The 18,391-nt window shown below is 35.6% G+C and overlaps 2 protein-coding genes and 1 long non-coding RNA gene across 4 annotated transcripts; all 3 read right to left on the bottom strand.

The window, feature by feature from the left end:
* Positions 1–2,354: 2,354 nt before the first annotated feature.
* Positions 2,355–9,690, bottom strand: LOC123321380 (peroxisome biogenesis protein 6-like). 2 transcript variants are annotated; one of them, XM_044908940.1, is made up of 9 exons: positions 8,593–9,690; positions 5,809–6,029; positions 5,321–5,708; positions 5,098–5,265; positions 4,835–4,981; positions 4,607–4,780; positions 3,796–3,925; positions 3,601–3,740; positions 2,355–2,527 (listed from the first exon to the last, which is right to left on the bottom strand). In XM_044908940.1, exons 1-9 carry the CDS (start codon positions 9,539–9,541, stop codon positions 2,376–2,378), a joined length of 2,469 nt encoding a protein of 822 aa, XP_044764875.1. In that variant the 5' UTR covers positions 9,542–9,690; the 3' UTR covers positions 2,355–2,375. The 2 variants fall into 2 exon arrangements, with proteins under 2 accessions (XP_044764875.1, XP_044764883.1); XM_044908948.1 differs by lacking the exon at positions 8,593–9,690 and having other exon boundaries at positions 5,776–5,948.
* Positions 9,691–13,253: 3,563 nt separating this feature from the next.
* LOC123314403 (protein sneaky) lies at positions 13,254–15,490 on the bottom strand. The gene has a single exon (XM_044899692.1). It carries the CDS (start codon positions 15,452–15,454, stop codon positions 13,367–13,369), a length of 2,088 nt encoding a protein of 695 aa, XP_044755627.1. The 5' UTR covers positions 15,455–15,490; the 3' UTR covers positions 13,254–13,366.
* A 356-nt stretch (positions 15,491–15,846) lies between these two features.
* On the bottom strand, positions 15,847–16,751 carry LOC123314412. Its single transcript, XR_006537816.1, has 2 exons — positions 16,461–16,751; positions 15,847–16,205 (listed from the first exon to the last, which is right to left on the bottom strand). It is a non-coding gene; the product is annotated as an uncharacterized LOC123314412 (long non-coding RNA).
* Between the last annotated feature and the right edge of the window lie 1,640 nt (positions 16,752–18,391).

Here is an 18,391-nt window from a genome sequence, read left to right as displayed (position 1 = left end):
ATTATTCCTTCGTTCTCAGTAAACTTAATTATGGTAGTATTGTAGTATTATAGCTCTACAGTGTTCATAGGCTGAGTTTTGGGAGACTACAAAATATATTTATTAAATTCCTTCCTTTCAACATTAACAGGGAATACGTTACGTTGGCCATCAGTGTGATCCGAAATAGATTCGAAATACAGCTTTTACAACAACGGAGGATGACTTCCGACTTGATTTTTATTTTCAGGGTCGTTATGAACTACTATGATTCGCCGGTTAGTATCATTCGTGCATTATCATGTACCACAAAGACATACAAGAAACAGGCAGCTTCTGCATGAGAGAGGTTTCAGGGTTACATAGGCAGGAACTCCCTTGGGGCCAGAATGTGTGAATACTTTGAAAAATACTTTTCTAACATGGATTTTTTTGTTTAGTCCTTATCTTTCTTCAAGAAAAAATATACGTTGTTCGTGATACATTCTTTTTTATTGGTACTCGTGTAGATGATCTCGGAAATAGCTGTTTATTTTTGTAGACATCTTATTATTTCAAATGATTTTATTTTTACGTGGATGCTTTTTGGGTGTAACTTGTTTGTTTCCCATTTCTTTCAATAAATAAATAAAAAATGAATAAGGGACTAATCTAACGGGCATGTAGCAAACATGTGAACGCCATCTGCCAATTAGACTGGTACCTTTCCTTGTTCTTAGTAACGCTGTATGAACCGACCCTTAGTTTAACTAGGCTTAACGCAACCTACAACAACAAAACAGTTCGGAAGGTTAGACGTTGCACGGGTTCCTATGTGGTTTTACCTACATTTCATTTTCACTTTCAATCTGATTGGTTGTCCAAGTTGCTGTGAACATTGTCATAATGAAACTTAATTTTATCTTCGTTCCTCTGGAACAGTTCTTTCGGGAGAAATTATGACATTAATGACATGTAACTAGATTGGTTTGGAAAAAATTTAGGAAATGCATCAGTTAATTCAAGTACAAATTTTGATTAGAATAACGGAACTCTCAGCGGTTGGAAAAGATTTCTCGTCCAGTGTCTTCGTTAATATTGAAATTACTTTTTCTATGCATTGTCTTGGGCTATTCAACAACCAAGGGCTGCACAAGTAGGAGGAATAGTACTCAAATCGAAGATTTCCAAATGTTCAATAAACCCACCTGTTCGATTTCTCAGATATCAATACCAAGTTTAATTTTTCACTCACGCATATTGTACAAAAACTTTTCTCGTAATTTTAACACATGTCTTATTTCCCTTCTTCTTCAAGTGCTGTACCCTACCAGCGAAATAGCTTTTATCAGCATCTATTCAAAGTTGTACAAAAATCTCCCTGCACTTTGAATTCCGTTTCAAACTCTTATGTCCTGCAGCCACGATTGTTGCTTTTTTCCTACACCTCTCTTTCCTTCTATCTTCTAGTGATATGTCTATATAATCACTGAATAAAAGAGGCTATAAGACATAGCCCTGTCGTACTCCTGTCGTTATTAGATTCTTGAGTTGAGAGTGAGTGGTTGATTCGAAGCTTTGCTGATTGGTTCCAGCATAAATTATTTATGGATAATTTGGAGATCCTTTGCATCCAGTCCAATTTTCTACAGTAAAGCCAACATTGTTCGGTGTTTAATGCTATTCAGAGCTTTTTCATGACCTTATAAAGGCTAAAAAGACGTCCTTCCATTGGCCATAACATTTTTGAGTGAGCAACTGCATACAATATATGGTTTCTCTAGTGCGTTTTTGAAGCCACTTACACTAAAAAAGCAACCGAACAAAGTGAAAACCTAAAGAACACGAATCTGTTATCACTTATCAATCCGAATTTTTATATTCCGGCCCCGATGTCACTTTGGCAAATTTCTCCTGTAGCTTTTCGGTTTTGTAGGTCAATGTTCATTTCCCCACGGAATATCAGATGCGTTTTTATTACTATTCGCAGTAAATTGAAAATATATCTTTCAGGTTCTTAGATTTATTCATCTGAACTTCATTCCAGTAAAAAAAACAAACAAACAAGTGTTATTATGTCCCCATTCTCCGGTTGAAATATATATCACTACACTGTACTGATGAGGGAAAATGATCCCGAAATTGATTTTCCTGCGCTTGTTGATGACTAGCTCGCATTATTGGAGCGACTGAGAGACAATTGTACGGAAAAGTCTTTATATTTCTATTGAAGAAACACATGCTTTCGATCTGAATCAAACTTTTATCGAAGAATCGGGCCTTCTTTTCCTTGAAGTTTTTTGCTGATTGGACCTGATAAGTAGCCTATAGGAACTGATTAAATTGCGAAAATATATTTTAAATAAAAACCCCGAGATAAAGAAATGAAAGACCACTGTTCTCCATCCAATTTAATGTCATTGATTAGAACTTATTTCCCTCTTCAGTTTCTCGAAATACATTAGATCCTTTGATGTAATTGAAGGCTTCACTGACCTTAGAGCATATATGAAATCATCAGTCCCAACTTCAACATCTTTTTCTGTGAAATTCCTGACATCTTTTGGACCTAAAAAATTTCCATGATCAACGACTCTAAACATAAAATACCTTGAATACATATATACTCCATTCACTTTTATAAAAGCACTCGGTTGGCCATGGAAATTTGACACATTTCACACTGTATAGCACGAAAATGTGAGGTTGTGACGTTTGTCGAAACATGTATTGTTTTGAATTAGCGCTAAGTTGTCCGTTCTACCTAAAAGTCTGAGTAATTACGTATTTCTCAGAATGTGAATTATGTGATGTTTATACGAACTGATTGAAGGGATTTCTTATCTAGTTATTTGCATGAAAAGAACAATAGATCAGTTTTTGAATATTTCTAAAAACGATGCAGCACCGTGTAAAAACATAATGAATTTGGAGATAACCGCGTTTTTGTTTGTCAGTGCTGATAAGCCGGAGCTGAGAAATTTTCACCGGCGCAAAAATTTTACCATTTTAAGAACATGGGAGACATTAATTGCGAGTGTAATTAGAGCCTATGACCGAGACGTTATTTTCAATTGTGCGAAAAGACTGAAAGAAGTACAGAACCAACTCCGTCCTGTCCGAGTTATCACCCCAACGGCAGTAGCTTGACAGGTGGTGCGCAAGCCCCTGTCCTTTTAATTCACTTTGTAGAGTAATCACTTCTCATTGCTATCTATATATAATATTAAGAGAATGATTTCTATTTCGATCTATTGAACTGTACGTTGTATTCTAATTTGTAGACAGATGCTCAAAAAATGTATAACTGTGAGGCATCCAAAGTCATATACGCCATCCTGACAGGTCATTTATCTATATGAGCCAGACAGAAAAGACGAATGCGCAGTTTAGATGTTTCAATATGAAGAGAAGCTAACAAAAGTTACTTGTTCTCGAAGCGTTAAAAAGCAAATGGTGGCATGCTTTTCAGGAAAACCGGTCATGTGACTCTCGAGAATCAAAGCGTCGAATTGAAGGGTCATCTGTCTCACAGTTCCAACTACGCGCCAATAATTTCTTCTTATTCGTTCATATCATTGAAAAACTGCATGGACAAATACTCTCTTGGCATTAAAACTATTAAAAACTCAATTCACTAACCATTCTCACATTGCTGAATCGTTCTTCTTACAGCATGCATCCAACTTTCAGCACAAATTCCATAAAAATCTGCACCGGATATATTACTTGGACATAACTTAACAATATCTTCTAGCCTTACTTCGTCATTGAGATTGAAGCTGAAATTTGAAATATTTAGACTGTTTCCAAAAACAACGCACACTTACGGCTTACTTTCTTGTCAAAGCTTTCAAAACTGATAATCTAGAGGCGAAATCCATAGCTGGTCCAACATACAACAGTTTGTCAAACCTTCCTGGCCTTAAGAGAGCTGGATCTATTAAGTCTGGTCTATTTGTAGCACCTGAAGATATAGCAGGAATCATTATATATGATACAAATGTAAGATGCCTGTTCTATTCTTCTTCTTAGTACTTTCTTTTTGACCGTTTGAGCAGCTCCTGGGCTGCTCCGGTGCATCTCGCTCGAGCACCGACGCGTCAGGGCATGAAGCCCGAGCAGCTCGCGTTACCTTACCCTGCCACCTCTTGCACCAACCCAAAGGCTGATGCACGTCAAGTGCGTGAAGCCCGTAATATACACACTAATAAGCGTTTTTTTTTGGAAAAGTTCATGAGCTAGAAGCCCGGACTAATATTTTAATATTTTTTAACAACCTGATTTCAACAAACTATGCATAGTTTAATATGTAAAATATCCGGTGAAAAAACTATAAAAATGCGAAACATTACAACTGAAACTTTAAACAAAGTTTGTAACGAGTTTTATAGGAGACTGCGTTATTGCCAAGAACGAGAACAATTAGAGCATTTATTAAAATAAATGTATTGTTGAGTATTGTTCATAACACACCACACATGACTTGCGCGAATCACCCTGTATATTTAGGTTCATGCTTAAGAAGTGCACTATTGAATTGAATTTTGAAGATGTGAGTTTGTACTTATTATCGGCGCAGTGAATAGAGATGACGTAAAGGCTGAGCGCAGCGCAGTATTACATATTTCTGAAATTTGTACTATACCTATGATGAACACTGTGGCTTTTTCGTTAAGGCCATCCATTTCAGCCAACAGTTGAGAAACAACCCTGTCCATAACCCCTCCTGAATCTCCCGAAACTCCTCTGTTTGGGGCAAGTGAATCAAGTTCATCAAAAAATATTATACAAGGAGATGCAGCTCTTGCACGTTCAAATACTGAAATTAAACACTGATCATAAGTTATACCTTGTTTGGTTATGTTCACTTTACCTTCTCTTATATTCTCTTCAGATTGTCCAATATACATATTCAGCAATTCAGGGCCTTTGACGGATAAGAAACATAAATTGCATTCAGTAGCAACAGCTTTAGCTAACAGAGTTTTACCAGTTCCTGGTGGCCCAAATAATAGAATACCTGTAAAAAAATTATTCAGTATTTATATTTGAGCTACCATTGACAGCTATGCTCTTCAGAGTCTTCAGCTAATCTTCCATTCACTCAAAATGTACAAGCTCTAATTCCGCACTTACCAAACCTTCTGAGACCTGTTGAATTCACAAATTCTGGATGTTTCAAAGGAAAATTGATTGTTTTTATTATTTCTTCCTTAACATCCTTTAACCCCCCAATATCGTCCCATTGCACTTTTGGAACTTTTGGTGCACCAATATTTTGATTATGATGAAGATGCATGTAATCTACAAAACTTAAATGAGTAAAAATTCAGAATCTTCAGTTATAATCAGTACAGACCTAATGCTGATAACAAATTTTCACTGGTCAAGGTATTCATTTTTTTGGAACATGTTTGTTGACTTTTTGCTAATTTTACAAGTGTGTTCATATCTTCAAAAAGAAAAGTGTTAGTTTTTTTGACAACTTCGGTTAAGTCTTCGTGGTATGTAAGATGATGGTATTGAAACAACCATTCAATTATTTTAGTTCTTTCCTCTTCGGTGGGTGGATTGATTTTGAATATCTCGAGGAATTCTCTCTTTAGTCTGGCAGATATTTTGTCGTCATTACTTGAGCAGAACAATATAACAGGGAATTTGTTATTTGCAAATAAAGTCTTAAGTCCACTGGTGAAGTGAGAAATTATTCTTTCATCTGTTAAACCTTCATTATTCTTTTCATAGTTCTGAAAAAAAGGATTCATAATGATGCTGGAAATGAAACCATCACATGAATGTAAAAGATCGTATCACCTTCATAACTTATATATCCCATTTGAAGATTACCTCAAAATTCTTCATGTATAATATACAAGGGGCATAGAGTTTGGCATTAAAGAAAACATTCTTAAGTTTGACTTCATTTTGGGCATACACATGAGCAGTTACATCAAAATTTGTTATTTTATAGAAATGCATGCCAAACTTTGCAGCAAGGCTTGATATAATTATTTCTTTCCCAGACCCTTTCTTTCCAGTTATCAAAAATGCAGGGTTCATAACCAATTCTGAAAAAAAGGGTTTCTTCAGAATTATGAAACAACATATTAATGGTTCAGGTCTAAATTTAGGCCTGGTTCACAAGATATCCAGCACTTTTCGATTTTCGAAAAACAATTTTTTATGCTGATTTGTGGTAGATTTGTGATGTTTCGTGCTGTTGACATTTTTTCCCAGTTCCCAAGAGATTTTTTACAAGAAGTGTAAAATGGCCAACCCAGCAGTTTTCGAAAATTTGGGTTTTAACGGTAGAAATAGATTGTGCTATACATGTCCTGAGTTTCACACAATATCGAAAATAAGAAAAATGTTTTTTTACTGACTTCTCGTACGCGGATCTCCAAGAAACCCAAGATTTATGAAAAAAGTTAGACCAGCACCGTTCAGATTTTAAGAAAACAAATTTCAACTTCTCCTTCAAATGGTAAAAATTTATTTCATTGAGATGAAATGAAAGCTGCATTGATATTTTGATATTATAGTATACTACTACGAGTACTATTACTATTACAGGGTGTCCGCGCCATGGGTCAGGGGTCGATCACTCTAATTCCATTAATCTCTACAAAAAAGAGTTTCAAATAAAACTTTCCTCTTTTTAAGTAAAGAATCTGCTAAAATTATTTAGAACTATAAAAAGTATTTCGTTTCTTCTGCACAGCTATCAACTTCGTTATTTTAAATGGAACACCCTATATATATATGTTACATTTTTAAATTGCTTGTTAAATTTGAATATGAGTTTGATAACACAACTATGTCTGAATTCTCAACGGTTTTCGAGAAATTTGACTTTATATTAATATTTTGACACTTCGAGGTATGTACTTACTATGGAGGGTACCCTCCATAGTAATTACATACAGGACTTTAGCTCCGTCCGTATTCTATGTAATTGATTCTAATTTGGACTGTGTCTAGTCAATAAATGATACACTAAAAATTTTCTTTGTAAATAACCATGTTATATACAGGGTCCACGAAAACGTAGATCCATCATCAAAACAGAAATTTATCAAAATCTTCATTTTTTTAAATGGCCACCCATATTTTTTTCTGTTCATTATTCGAACATGTTTTGTTCGCTTTTAGTTGTTTCAAATAATGAACAGAAAAAAATATGGGTTGCCATTTAAAAAAAAATAAGATTTTGTTGAATTTCTGTTTTGATAATGGATCTACGTTTTCGTAGACCCTGTACATAATATGGATATTTACAAAAAAAATTTTAGTGTTTCATTTATTGACTAAACACAGTCCAAATTCGAATCAAATACATAGAATAGGGACAGAGCTAGAGTCCTTTAAGTAAGTACCTCAAACTGTCAAAATATTAATAAAAAGTCAAATTTCTCGAAAACCCTTGAGAATTCAGACATAAGCTACATTCACAATCAATTCACGGGCCGAAGTGCACTTCGGCACGGAAGCTTAGCAGATGGCGTTCTCCGTTACCATTCACAATGAAATTCAAGACAAAATTTCTTGCAAGTTGCAAACTATCACTTCGGCAAGGAATTTCGTGCCGGCTATAGATGATGCTGATGCTTATGTTTTGATAAGTTACATTTTTGATTCATTTGAGTATTTGGTACCAAAATTATTGCGAATGGTAAATTTCGTGCCGAAGTGCACTTCGGCCCGCGAATTGATTGTGAATGCAGCTATAGTTGTGTTATCAAACTCATATTTAAATTTAACAAGGAATTCAAAAATGTAAAAATATATACTTAGGGTGTTCCATTTAAAATAACTAAGTTGATGGCTGTGCAGAAGAAACGAAACACTTTGTATAGTTCTAAATAATTTTAGGAGATGCTCTACTTAAAAATAGGAATGTTTTATTTGAAATTTTTTTTGTGAAGTTAATAGAATTAGAGTAATCGACCGCTGCCTCATGGCGCGGACACCCTGTATATCTGTTATGGATACCTAGTCCAAAACCAACAGGGATATTTCAATGAATTGCCTTAGAAAAAAATTGAAAACACTCATTCGATCTGAAATATAATTAATAGTGTCAGCAGTTAACTTCTGAACTGTTTCTAATAGTGGGAATTTCAAATAACCATCAAATCAAAAATGACAAATAACAAAAAAATAATTCAGTAATATTCCATGCCAACATAGGATTACATTGGGGGAAATGTGGAATCCCAGACAGTAAACATTTAATCACATGTAAATCAATTCTCATAATAGCCCCCACTATAATGCTGGAGACCGAGAATTCAGTATTCAGGCTAATGTGCTCTTTTGATCAATGACATATCTGCCAGATTGTCAGTCAAACAATCCACATTTCCCTCAATTATTATTCATATTATCCTGATTCTCCATATAGGTACCGATGTACCCCTCAGAAGCTTTGTAGCTTGTACTAGTTCCGAGAATCAGTTGTGTTCTGTGTAGGCTTTGTTACTGTGTCTTTATGCCACCTTAGGCACAGCACTGTTAGCAGGTGATACTGGATTGTTTTGGCATTGGTGGAAATGCAAAATTCTCAATATCAGAACACTTTCATAACTGCACTGGAAACAAAGCTTATAACATCAGATTTATCTCACTTACTTTTTGTTAGGAATGGTTTAACAGCTGCTTCCAATTCATATGCATAATGTTCTAATCCACTTGGACACTTTGAAGATTGAATATGATTCTTTTCTACTTTACGTACATCAAATAATAGGGGTTTCATTTTTATACATGGGGGTAGGAAGCTCTGGATATTTGCCACTTGTTTGATTGTTGTCTCGCCCAAAACTGCATATTTACCACTGATTTTAGAATTGCTCTCAACATTACTTAATACCTTGGTGCATTTAAAGTAAACTTTATCATTTGCATTGAAAACTTTGGTCATACTAGAGGGAATATCCATTAGATATATTTTCATGTTGATTTCAATTACACTATTTTCACATATTAATTTAGGTTTTTGAAAATAATTTTTCACTAATGAATCCAGAACTATATTATCTAACTCCAAAGGGCTGTTTATTACAGCTAAATGAATTTCCTTTGCAAATCCAATTTTTCCAGTAGATGTTCCTCTTATGGTACCAGTTAGTGAATGTTCAATTCTCTGATTCAACATTAAATCAGTGGTATTGGAAATATTGAAAAGTAGAGTTTTCGAGGCAAATATCACATATTTTTCAACACTCTCCGAACATAGTGGCTTCACATATACTTGTATAATTTTGCCTTCATGTTCAACTTTGAGTACAGCATTTGCTTTTCCAGTCAAAAATGGATTGTTGATTATCACAGTGTAATTTTCATCAATTTGATGTTTGTCTGACGGTTCAACAACTTGATATATAATATCTTCATTAATCGTTTGTAATGAATATTTCTTTTTCTGATTGAGTACTTTACAAAATTGAAGAAACATGTACACTGGGTATAAGTAAAAAAGGGAATTCCGGAATAGAATCCTTGAAATGTAAAAGAGCAATTTCACATCCCTTTTTTGGAGCAACTCTTTATAATCAAGTTTCTTATTCATATCCAACATATTTTTTTTTAATTCGTGAGTTGCAGCAAGGTAGGAAACTTGTTCAAATCATATCAAATGGGATAATATCTCAATAGTAGTTCTACAGTTCCAAGTTCATAAAAATTTTGAATCTGACACTTCAAATTTCAAATCTAACCTAGACGGGACAACACGGAGCTGTCGCACAGAACTGACACTTTGATTTGCTTATTCTTTCCTTTACGATGTGGCCTTCAAGTTAGGCCGCTCAGGGCAGTACAGAGATATGAATATCTCTGGGGCAGTAGCAGCTTACATGTTCGATCACTGCTCACGATGTATAATAACAACTTCGGAATCACCACATGCTTCGTCATACTAGCTCACAAAATTAGACTGCGCCGTGCAATAAATTTGAATAATTTAATTTTTATACACTCACTCGTCTAACTCACGAAAGCACCTGAAGCATTTACTGTGGACTTAATCATTAGATAAACAACATTTCCGGACCAAAGTTGAAGTGTATTTAAAAATTTGTTTTCTAACACTTTACTCACCATAGAGAAAGGGAAGGTCTCTGGCCACTGCTAACGAACCGAGTTTATCATTGCCACCCTCTACGTCATTCCAATCGGCTTTGAACTGAATTGCACTTCCTTTGCTATATGTATCATTCTTGACAGTTACACGGTTGAACAAGGTTCTCTTTGATAGTTATATGTGACACGATTCTAGTGATTCCGCAATAACCATACAAACAAAAAACCGCTTCACCTGAACTTCGACTCGCAGTCGTTTTGAGGCCACAGACTCAGGAGAATTTACAGAACCTTGGCCTCTCAAAATTGACTCCTTTACCCAAAAAAAGGGACAAAGAGGACAGTAGTTACGTTTCTCTATATGATAGCTGCTTTTCTTATACCGCAGTTGACCAAAGCTTCCGTTATTTCGTTGCCAGAGTGAACGGCTCCCAGATTGTGGTATTTTTTTTTTCTTGAAAATTGTAAACGCACTTGTTCACTGAATTGTTACTATCTTCGCTATCTTCTGTAAGCAATTTGATTGAAGCATGTTTATAACCCTTGTTTATTATAATTAAGAATTTTATTCAATATTCTTGACCAGCTTTTTTAAAGTCCAAAACAAGTCGATGGCAATAATCTATCCATTAACAGTCGTCAATTTGCCTAGAGTCAGGTAATGCTGGGTGGAGCCTTGTGTAAACTAGCTGGGCTATCCTTGTTGATAACGAAGACTCATATATTAGATTGAGAACAAGGGGACTGAATATTAAGTTTCTAGATAGACTACTACATAGATTAATCCTTCTTTCTAACTAACTCATGCTCATCATCTGACCGGCCTCTGTCTCAGCCAGTTGAAAGATTTGGTACAAATATACTATGTTGATTATGCGAAACTTCTTGAGAGCTAGGTTATATAATCAGTATATTGCCCATCTAGTCACCTATTAAAGCTTTAACCAGTGTCACTATGGGAATAAGAGAGAGATTATTATGCTTATCTCTATTGTCGCAAACATCCCTGAGGTCATTAAGAGGAGTTTATACCACGGGACTTTGTCGCCGTATCCGTATAAGCCGTAAGGGGGGAAAGACTACCAAAACACTTTACGAACGTCTTTTTTCAATTTCAGCAGGTTTTAGTCTAAGATCCCACTGCAGAATAACTACGTTCATTACGTATTGAGTCAAACTCACATTTTTACTTACGTTTATGGATAGGAGAATACGCTGGTAACACCACATTCTGTCAAAAGTGGCCGCAAGTAATTTTTATTGAATTAATGTTAATCAATACTCCAAGAAAACTCTGTTCATATCGTTTTGAAATAAAATATCATTAACATCATAACAATGCATGTAAAGTATCCTAAAATCCATAGGTGCCGTTGCACACTCGGCTGCAACTACCTCGCAGCCTGGTGCAAGCAGGTAATATTTTGGTCTATTTATACGTACACGAATGTTTGTGATATCAATTTATAGCTAATTTTTTTTCGAATATGATGATATATGGTTGCCTGAAAAAAATAGCCACAAATTAGGTCTGCCAGCTCTTGAAAACGCGAGATATTCGAGGTAAAGTAAGAGAGAGTTAGCGCGCAACGCCACTTGTTAAGTTAAGGCGGCTACAGACGGCATGGCAAGCCCTGGCCAGCTTTTGAATGAACGTTTATGGAAACGGCATATTCTCAATATTCGTGCACCGACGACCATACACACTACATGCTAATCTTACCAATCTTTTAGAGGCAAGTGAGAAGGCGAATGTTGAACAAGCGTGCTTCTTTAAAGTTTCAATTGTACATGTAACGGACATTTCATTGGATATAGCAGCCTATTCAATCGTTAAAACACCTTATAATTTCAAATATTTATGTCTGGAGTGTCGTGCGTACGGTGATCAAGTCCACTGTCGAGGCTCGACAAGTCCCTTTGATGTGTGTTTAAAATACGGCCTTCTAGTCGAACCCTGACGTTTGCTTTGCCTTGCCATATATTTTGCATACACACGATGCGCAAGCGTTGGAACGAGCAAACGTTTGTCAAGGCCTGCTATGCCGCGCCGTTTGTAGCCGCCTTAACAAGTGACGTTGCGCGCTAACTCTCTCTTACTTTATCTCGGATATCTCGCGTTTTTAATAGATGGCAGACCTAATTTGCGGCTATTTTTTCACAGGCAACCATATATCATCATATTCCAAAAAAAATTAGCTATAAATTGATATCACAAACATCAGTGTACGTCATGAACGTAAAAATAGATCAAAATATTACCTGCTTACACCTGGCTGCGAGGTAGTTGCGACCGAGTGCGCAACGGCAGCTATGGATTTTAGGATTCTTTACATGCATTGTTATAATGTGGATGATATTTTATTTCAAAACAGAGTGAATAAAATTTTTCTTGGAATATTGATTAACATTAATTTAATAAAAAATACTTGTGGCCACTTTTGACAGGCTGCGGTGTTATCAGTGTATTCCCCTATCCATGAACGTATGTAAAAATGTGTGTTGGACTCAATACGTAATGAACGTAGTGATTCTGCAGCGGGATATCGTACTATTTCGAATTGAAGCCAATGGAGACTTGTCGAGAAATTTTTTATGTCAAAATTCATGGAAGAAATCATTTCACTTCGGAAAGTGACTAACATGAATGAATATTGTTCTTAAAAAAAAAATTTTTTTTCGTTTGACCAATGAAAAAATCTGACTTTCCGAGACGACGAACTGTTTGAATTGAATTATAATGAGAACCTCATTAAAATTAGTGGTTTCTGACGTAGGATATACCTTTTTCCGTTTTGAACTGATCACTCAAACGGTGTAGACCCCTGTTAAACAGTTTTTTGGAGACAGTTTAATTTGAGTTTGAAAATGCCTGTCCATAACGGCGACCAGCAGCCAGAGACAAGACTCTGCTACAGCAAACTTCGCCTCTGGAGGCAGTGCTAGTTGAGGGTTGATTAATTAACTAGAAAAGGAAGGAAGCAAAGTTCTTCTCTCCATGCTTGGATAAGGTCTACGGCGTCTACGCTAAAGCACAGCCGTCTATAGAGTACATTAGGCTAAAGTCGGCTAAAGTGACTGATCATTTAAAAAATTATAAGGTTTGCTGTCGTCAGACAGTGCTGCCTAGATTATTCATCTGACTACATCAATAAAAATCTCGCACGAGAATTATTTTACAATTTATATATGTATTTCGAAAACTCTGTAAAGTCATTACCAATTATTTTTTGAAATCGTAATATCTATACTAGACTAGTGTCATTATTGAGTACATATACCCAATGCAAGTACATTACCGAAAACTATAAGAATGAGTTCTTCAATCTTCATAGCCAGACTCATCTTCAGGATTGCTACTCTCAGCTTCTATTGTGCTACATGCTAAACACTCTTCGCCAATATCCAACCAACATTCTGCACAATACAAAAGATGACAATCAAAATTTTTACAGATGTAAAACTTTCCTAGTGAATCGAAAACTGCCTCGGGTTCTTCGCAAATTATACAATTTCTTCTGGCTATTCCGAAAATCTTCAAGAATCCACAACATTTCGGGTAGCGAATTCTAGCAACGATGCAAACATTAATGGATTCATTCAATCTCCTCTCCCGTACTTTTTTAATGATCTGAGTTTTCATGTATCGAAGAAATCCGATCCTTCTTCTGGTAGTCTCATTGTAAAGATAAAGTATCCTACGCTTTTGACGTTTCCTATAAATATATCCACATATGACAGACTTGAGCCTATTGGTGTACACTTCGATGAACATCATCACGGCAATCAGGAAGAACATTCCATATATTTCTAAGAAATATATGTTAGGCATCGGTGTAGGATGTGGAAGACAAATTTCGTTGCTTCTTGTCATTTTGATTCTTTTTTTCACGTTGAAGCCCTTTACAATTGACCTTAATAAAGAAGCTATCATACCAGTTCCTTTGATCTCAAGGAGCAGGTCATGATGGCCAACTTGTGTGTATTGAATTTTGGCGTGTCTTCTGACTAAGTCTAAGGCTTCATAAAATAGACGATCAATCAGGATAAATGTTGAAATAAAAATTATTTCTAGAATCAAAATGAAACCTTGCATGAGCAGATGCTTCCTCTCGCTCTTCAAGTATCTTCTACTCCACAAATCAACGAGCTTCGTTTTCTCAAACTTTTTTAAAGGGAACAAAACAGTCTTACCTAAACCTTTTCTTCTAGCGTCGATTTTTCTAAAATATTTCGTTATGTAAACGTTATCGTATTCAATGTTGCGCAAAAATTGGTCGTGGTAATTCTGGCTTTTCACAATGATATAAAGAAGAACAAAAGCCAACATTCTTTTAAGAGAGATGAATATCATATCTAACATTTTCTTTTTTTCATTTACATCATGTTCGATAGCTTTCGCAGTATCGGCAGTATCTTGAAGATTAATGAGGTGACGTACTTTTGATAATTTGTATTGCAATTTGACGTTCTTAAAATTTTTCGTGAGAGATACTCTGGACTTTTTTAAATATTCATAGCCTTCACCCAGACCAGGGTCTATTTCGCTGGTTGGGTCACAGCGATTGGTTCCTCCCAATGCCTGTGCAATATTGCAAACAAAATCCAGTTTCATTGGCCAGCAGAGGAGCCAGGCAGCCGCCCATGTTACAGCGTCATAACACTTATCGTAAGTTGATTGAAACATATTTCTGCACCTAAGAGCAGCAGTCGAGAACTGTTTGTTGCATCTCAATTCCACCTTCTCGAGATATTTTTCTTCATATCTGGCTGCTTCAATTTGCTCCCCTTTAGTAAGATATTTATCATCTATTTCTGCACTTCTCTTCGTATCTCCTTGTAAATTATCCAAGTAGTCATTTTCTTCTCGGAGCTTCTTCATTTCTTTTTCGTCTTCGATTTCTCCGGTTATAGGAGCAGATAAATCTTTGATAGTTCTCAACGTGTCTTTTACTTCATTCACTTCTGTTTTCATCCCGAATAAGGCTTGTGTGAATGGTTTAAACATTAATTCAAATCTGGTCTTCGTCAAATTGAAGGTTAATGATGCGGAACATGCAAAAACTCTTACTACCTCTTTACCGTTGGTTGCTAAGTTCTCCAAAGGACCCGCAATCACCATGAAGAGTATCAAAGCATATTGTACACCTTTTCCACTTTCTCCAGCGAATACAGGAAGCGATATGAAGGCAATGCAACGAATCTGAGATGACAATGCAATTCCAAAGGCTAGCATCAGACTGATCAAAATCCCACAAATAATTGCACTCCAGGGTAGAAAATTTAAGTCGGTGAGGATGAGACCGTAAAAGCCCAATCCTAAAAGGAGACCGTACAGGAAACCAAACAATGCTTTGGTTTTTCTATATTTATGCGTTCTGGTCTGGAATAATATTTTGAATAACTTCATGGCTCAGGATTCAACTCAATTAGTTCTCATCATATGTCAGCAGCTGTCTTCCATGACACTCATTCAAAAAGGATTTTCATAGAAATTTGAAACATTCATGATTATGTTTGAATGACGAGGGAAGGAGAGATCTGCCGGATTTGGTCTAGAAATACCTAATATCAATGAAAACAATCGGTTAACACACTAAAGTACCTGCTCATGAGTATCTTCATTGGCGTAGATCTGTTTAGTTTTATGTTCGTTTGCTTATTATGTCGATTTAACTATCTGGATGAGGGGCACCGAATTTTTTTTTGAGGGGTGGGGCTTGTCCTACTTGTCTACGACCATTTGGTTACAAAATGTAGCTGAGTACTTAATCGTGTAATCGGGAGGCAATAAAAAATGTCTGACTTGTAATACGAAAATGATGTAGCCTTTATTAATGAGTCACATTATGCTTATCAGTAATGAGTACTCATAGATTGAGCGAGCTTGTAACATTTAACGATCCATATGTATCCGGGCCATAGATAACTTTGGTCCATTTTACCTCAAAAACTATTTTTCCAATTTTTTTTATAGCTGCAAGAGAACCATAAACATTGCCCCGACTATCTTTATTCACTTTCGGAATAATTTGCCAACCTTCGTCCTCTTCTTCTAGGGCTTCTGAAGGATCTACTGCGAAATTATTTTCCAATCTATTGCTACGAGCATTTACTGACAAAACAACCATAAAAATTGAAAACGAGACATTGAGCATCATCTGCAATAAAATAACAACTAGATCTAATGAAATCATAATGGCATTCTGATGATATGTGTATTCGAGTGAATGTTATAGAATTCGTGGATGGACTCACAACCAAATATCAAATGTCGCTGATTGAAACAGAGGATATATTAGATATGAGTTAATTGTATATGTGATTACCAAAATTGTAATGAAAACATTTTGGACCCACTATACATATGTTATTGAGAAAACCAAAGTTTATCATCTAACAAAAGTAATACTTACATTGAAATCCAACTAAGTACTTATCTTCATTCCGAAAAGAAAATTTTATGAATCGATTAATAATTGGTTGGGAATAAAAATCATAATTATGATTATTGCTCTATAATCAGATCTACTAATCAGGTCCACTCTCAGTAGGAATCATAATGAGTATAGAATTATGGCGTAAAATATAGCCAACATTATCGAGTAATCAAATGAATTGTATTTCAGGGAAGAAATAATTTGATGAAATAGTGGAGTGATATGTTATATTATTATTATATATATGATACATATTTGAGCATTAACTATATATAACTTTGAAGAAAAAACTGCAATATTTTGTATATAATTTTTATATGCTGAGTTTTCTGATAGGAAGGAAACGGTAACGTACTGATTGTCTTGTGGTATTTGAATAGACGGTGAAAAAACAAAGAGAGTGAGCAAAATTAATATCAGTTCTGTCCATGCATATAGCTGCCCATCTTATAATTCCTGAAGAACTGACGAAGAATAGAACATAAAAAATTGGAGTAAATAAATGAGTATGTGCGAAAAAAGAGTGACAAAATTAAATAGAGGTTAAAAGCTGGCTTTTCGGAAGCATATCAAAAAATTGCCGAATGAAACGTTTGAGGAGTGCTTGCCGAAACGTTGGAGAGAATAAGCCAAAATGAAAATAGCTGAATAAATATTACGACAAATTTTTCGTCAACTTTTAGGAAGCTGTTATTTTGAAAATAGGTTATTGAGATGAGTTTCGTGTGAAAAATATTTGGTTTGTGCTATACAGGTGTCCCAAAATTCTTCGCCTCTTCACTCGATACAAAAACGGCAAAAAGTTGATTTTTTCATAAGGTGCGTATTTTGATTATCTCTGAATATTTCCGATAAAAAGTAGGTTGTTTCGTTTGAAAAAATCAACTTCTCACCGTTTTGCATTGAGTAACAAGACGAAGAATTTTAGAACATCATGTATATCACAAACTGCAGCTTCGTAAAATATGAAATGTCTTCTCTATGCCTATTTCATTGGATCCATGTTTTTGGCAATTTATCGTGGAAAACCGTAAAAATCAACGAAAGTGTCACGAATAGGGATAGGAAAGCATAAAACAAAAATATTCAGATGCGGATAGAGAAGCGAAAATAGTTATAATAAAAGTTTGTAGTATTTTTTCGTGTGAGTGGCAACGTCGCAACATTAAAAATATTTTAGTCACATAGCTCAAAAGCGTAAACCCTAGTTTCCAAATTTTTAGTACAATCCTATTATCCGATCTCTGTGAACATCTAATAGGCCACCAACCGTAGGACACGCTGTATATAGTTAGTCTATTAATGTGTTTATTCCTAATATATGGTCCATAAAGTAAACTTGAATTCAATTTTCCACAGCCGCCCGAGATGCCAATAATAATTCTGGAATGGAGTATATGTGGTGTGGTTTGTTGATCTGGACATCGTTGTTTTTATGGCGGTAGTACAGGTTTTCAAGCTACTGGCAATGATGTTTTCGAAGGGCCGACAAATTACAGCCTACATAGTTAGAGCTGTGAGCGCAACGTTGCGTGTAAGTGTGGATCCTATATACTGTTATCTGGTATGGATCCGACATAACCTGCGTTCTGTGATAACAACTAATATAATGCCAAGCCAATGCCAACCATACTCAGTACCGTCCACCAGAAGTCCTATCTGCGCAGGTATTCCGGAAAGTATATGGGAATCTGTGCAGTTATTTGAACCTGCGCAGGCGACCAGCGCAAGATCAAAAATTGATTTTTTCTAGTGACATCGTACATTGTAACTGTGCGTGTGTGTGTGTGAGAGTGTAGTCCGGTACGCGTAGGACGCTTGTTGTTTTTTAGTATCTTCCTGGACAGTTGTCTCGTTGCGATATAAGTAAACTGAATAAGAAGCATTTGTTTAGTGTTGGAGCACTC

Source organism: Coccinella septempunctata, chromosome 1 (genome assembly GCF_907165205.1).
Source record: "Coccinella septempunctata chromosome 1, icCocSept1.1, whole genome shotgun sequence".
In the NCBI taxonomy this organism is placed as follows: domain Eukaryota; kingdom Metazoa; phylum Arthropoda; class Insecta; order Coleoptera; family Coccinellidae; genus Coccinella; species Coccinella septempunctata.
The sequence above is the reverse complement of the archived record's forward strand: the minus strand, read 5'-3'. Positions and strand labels throughout refer to the sequence as shown.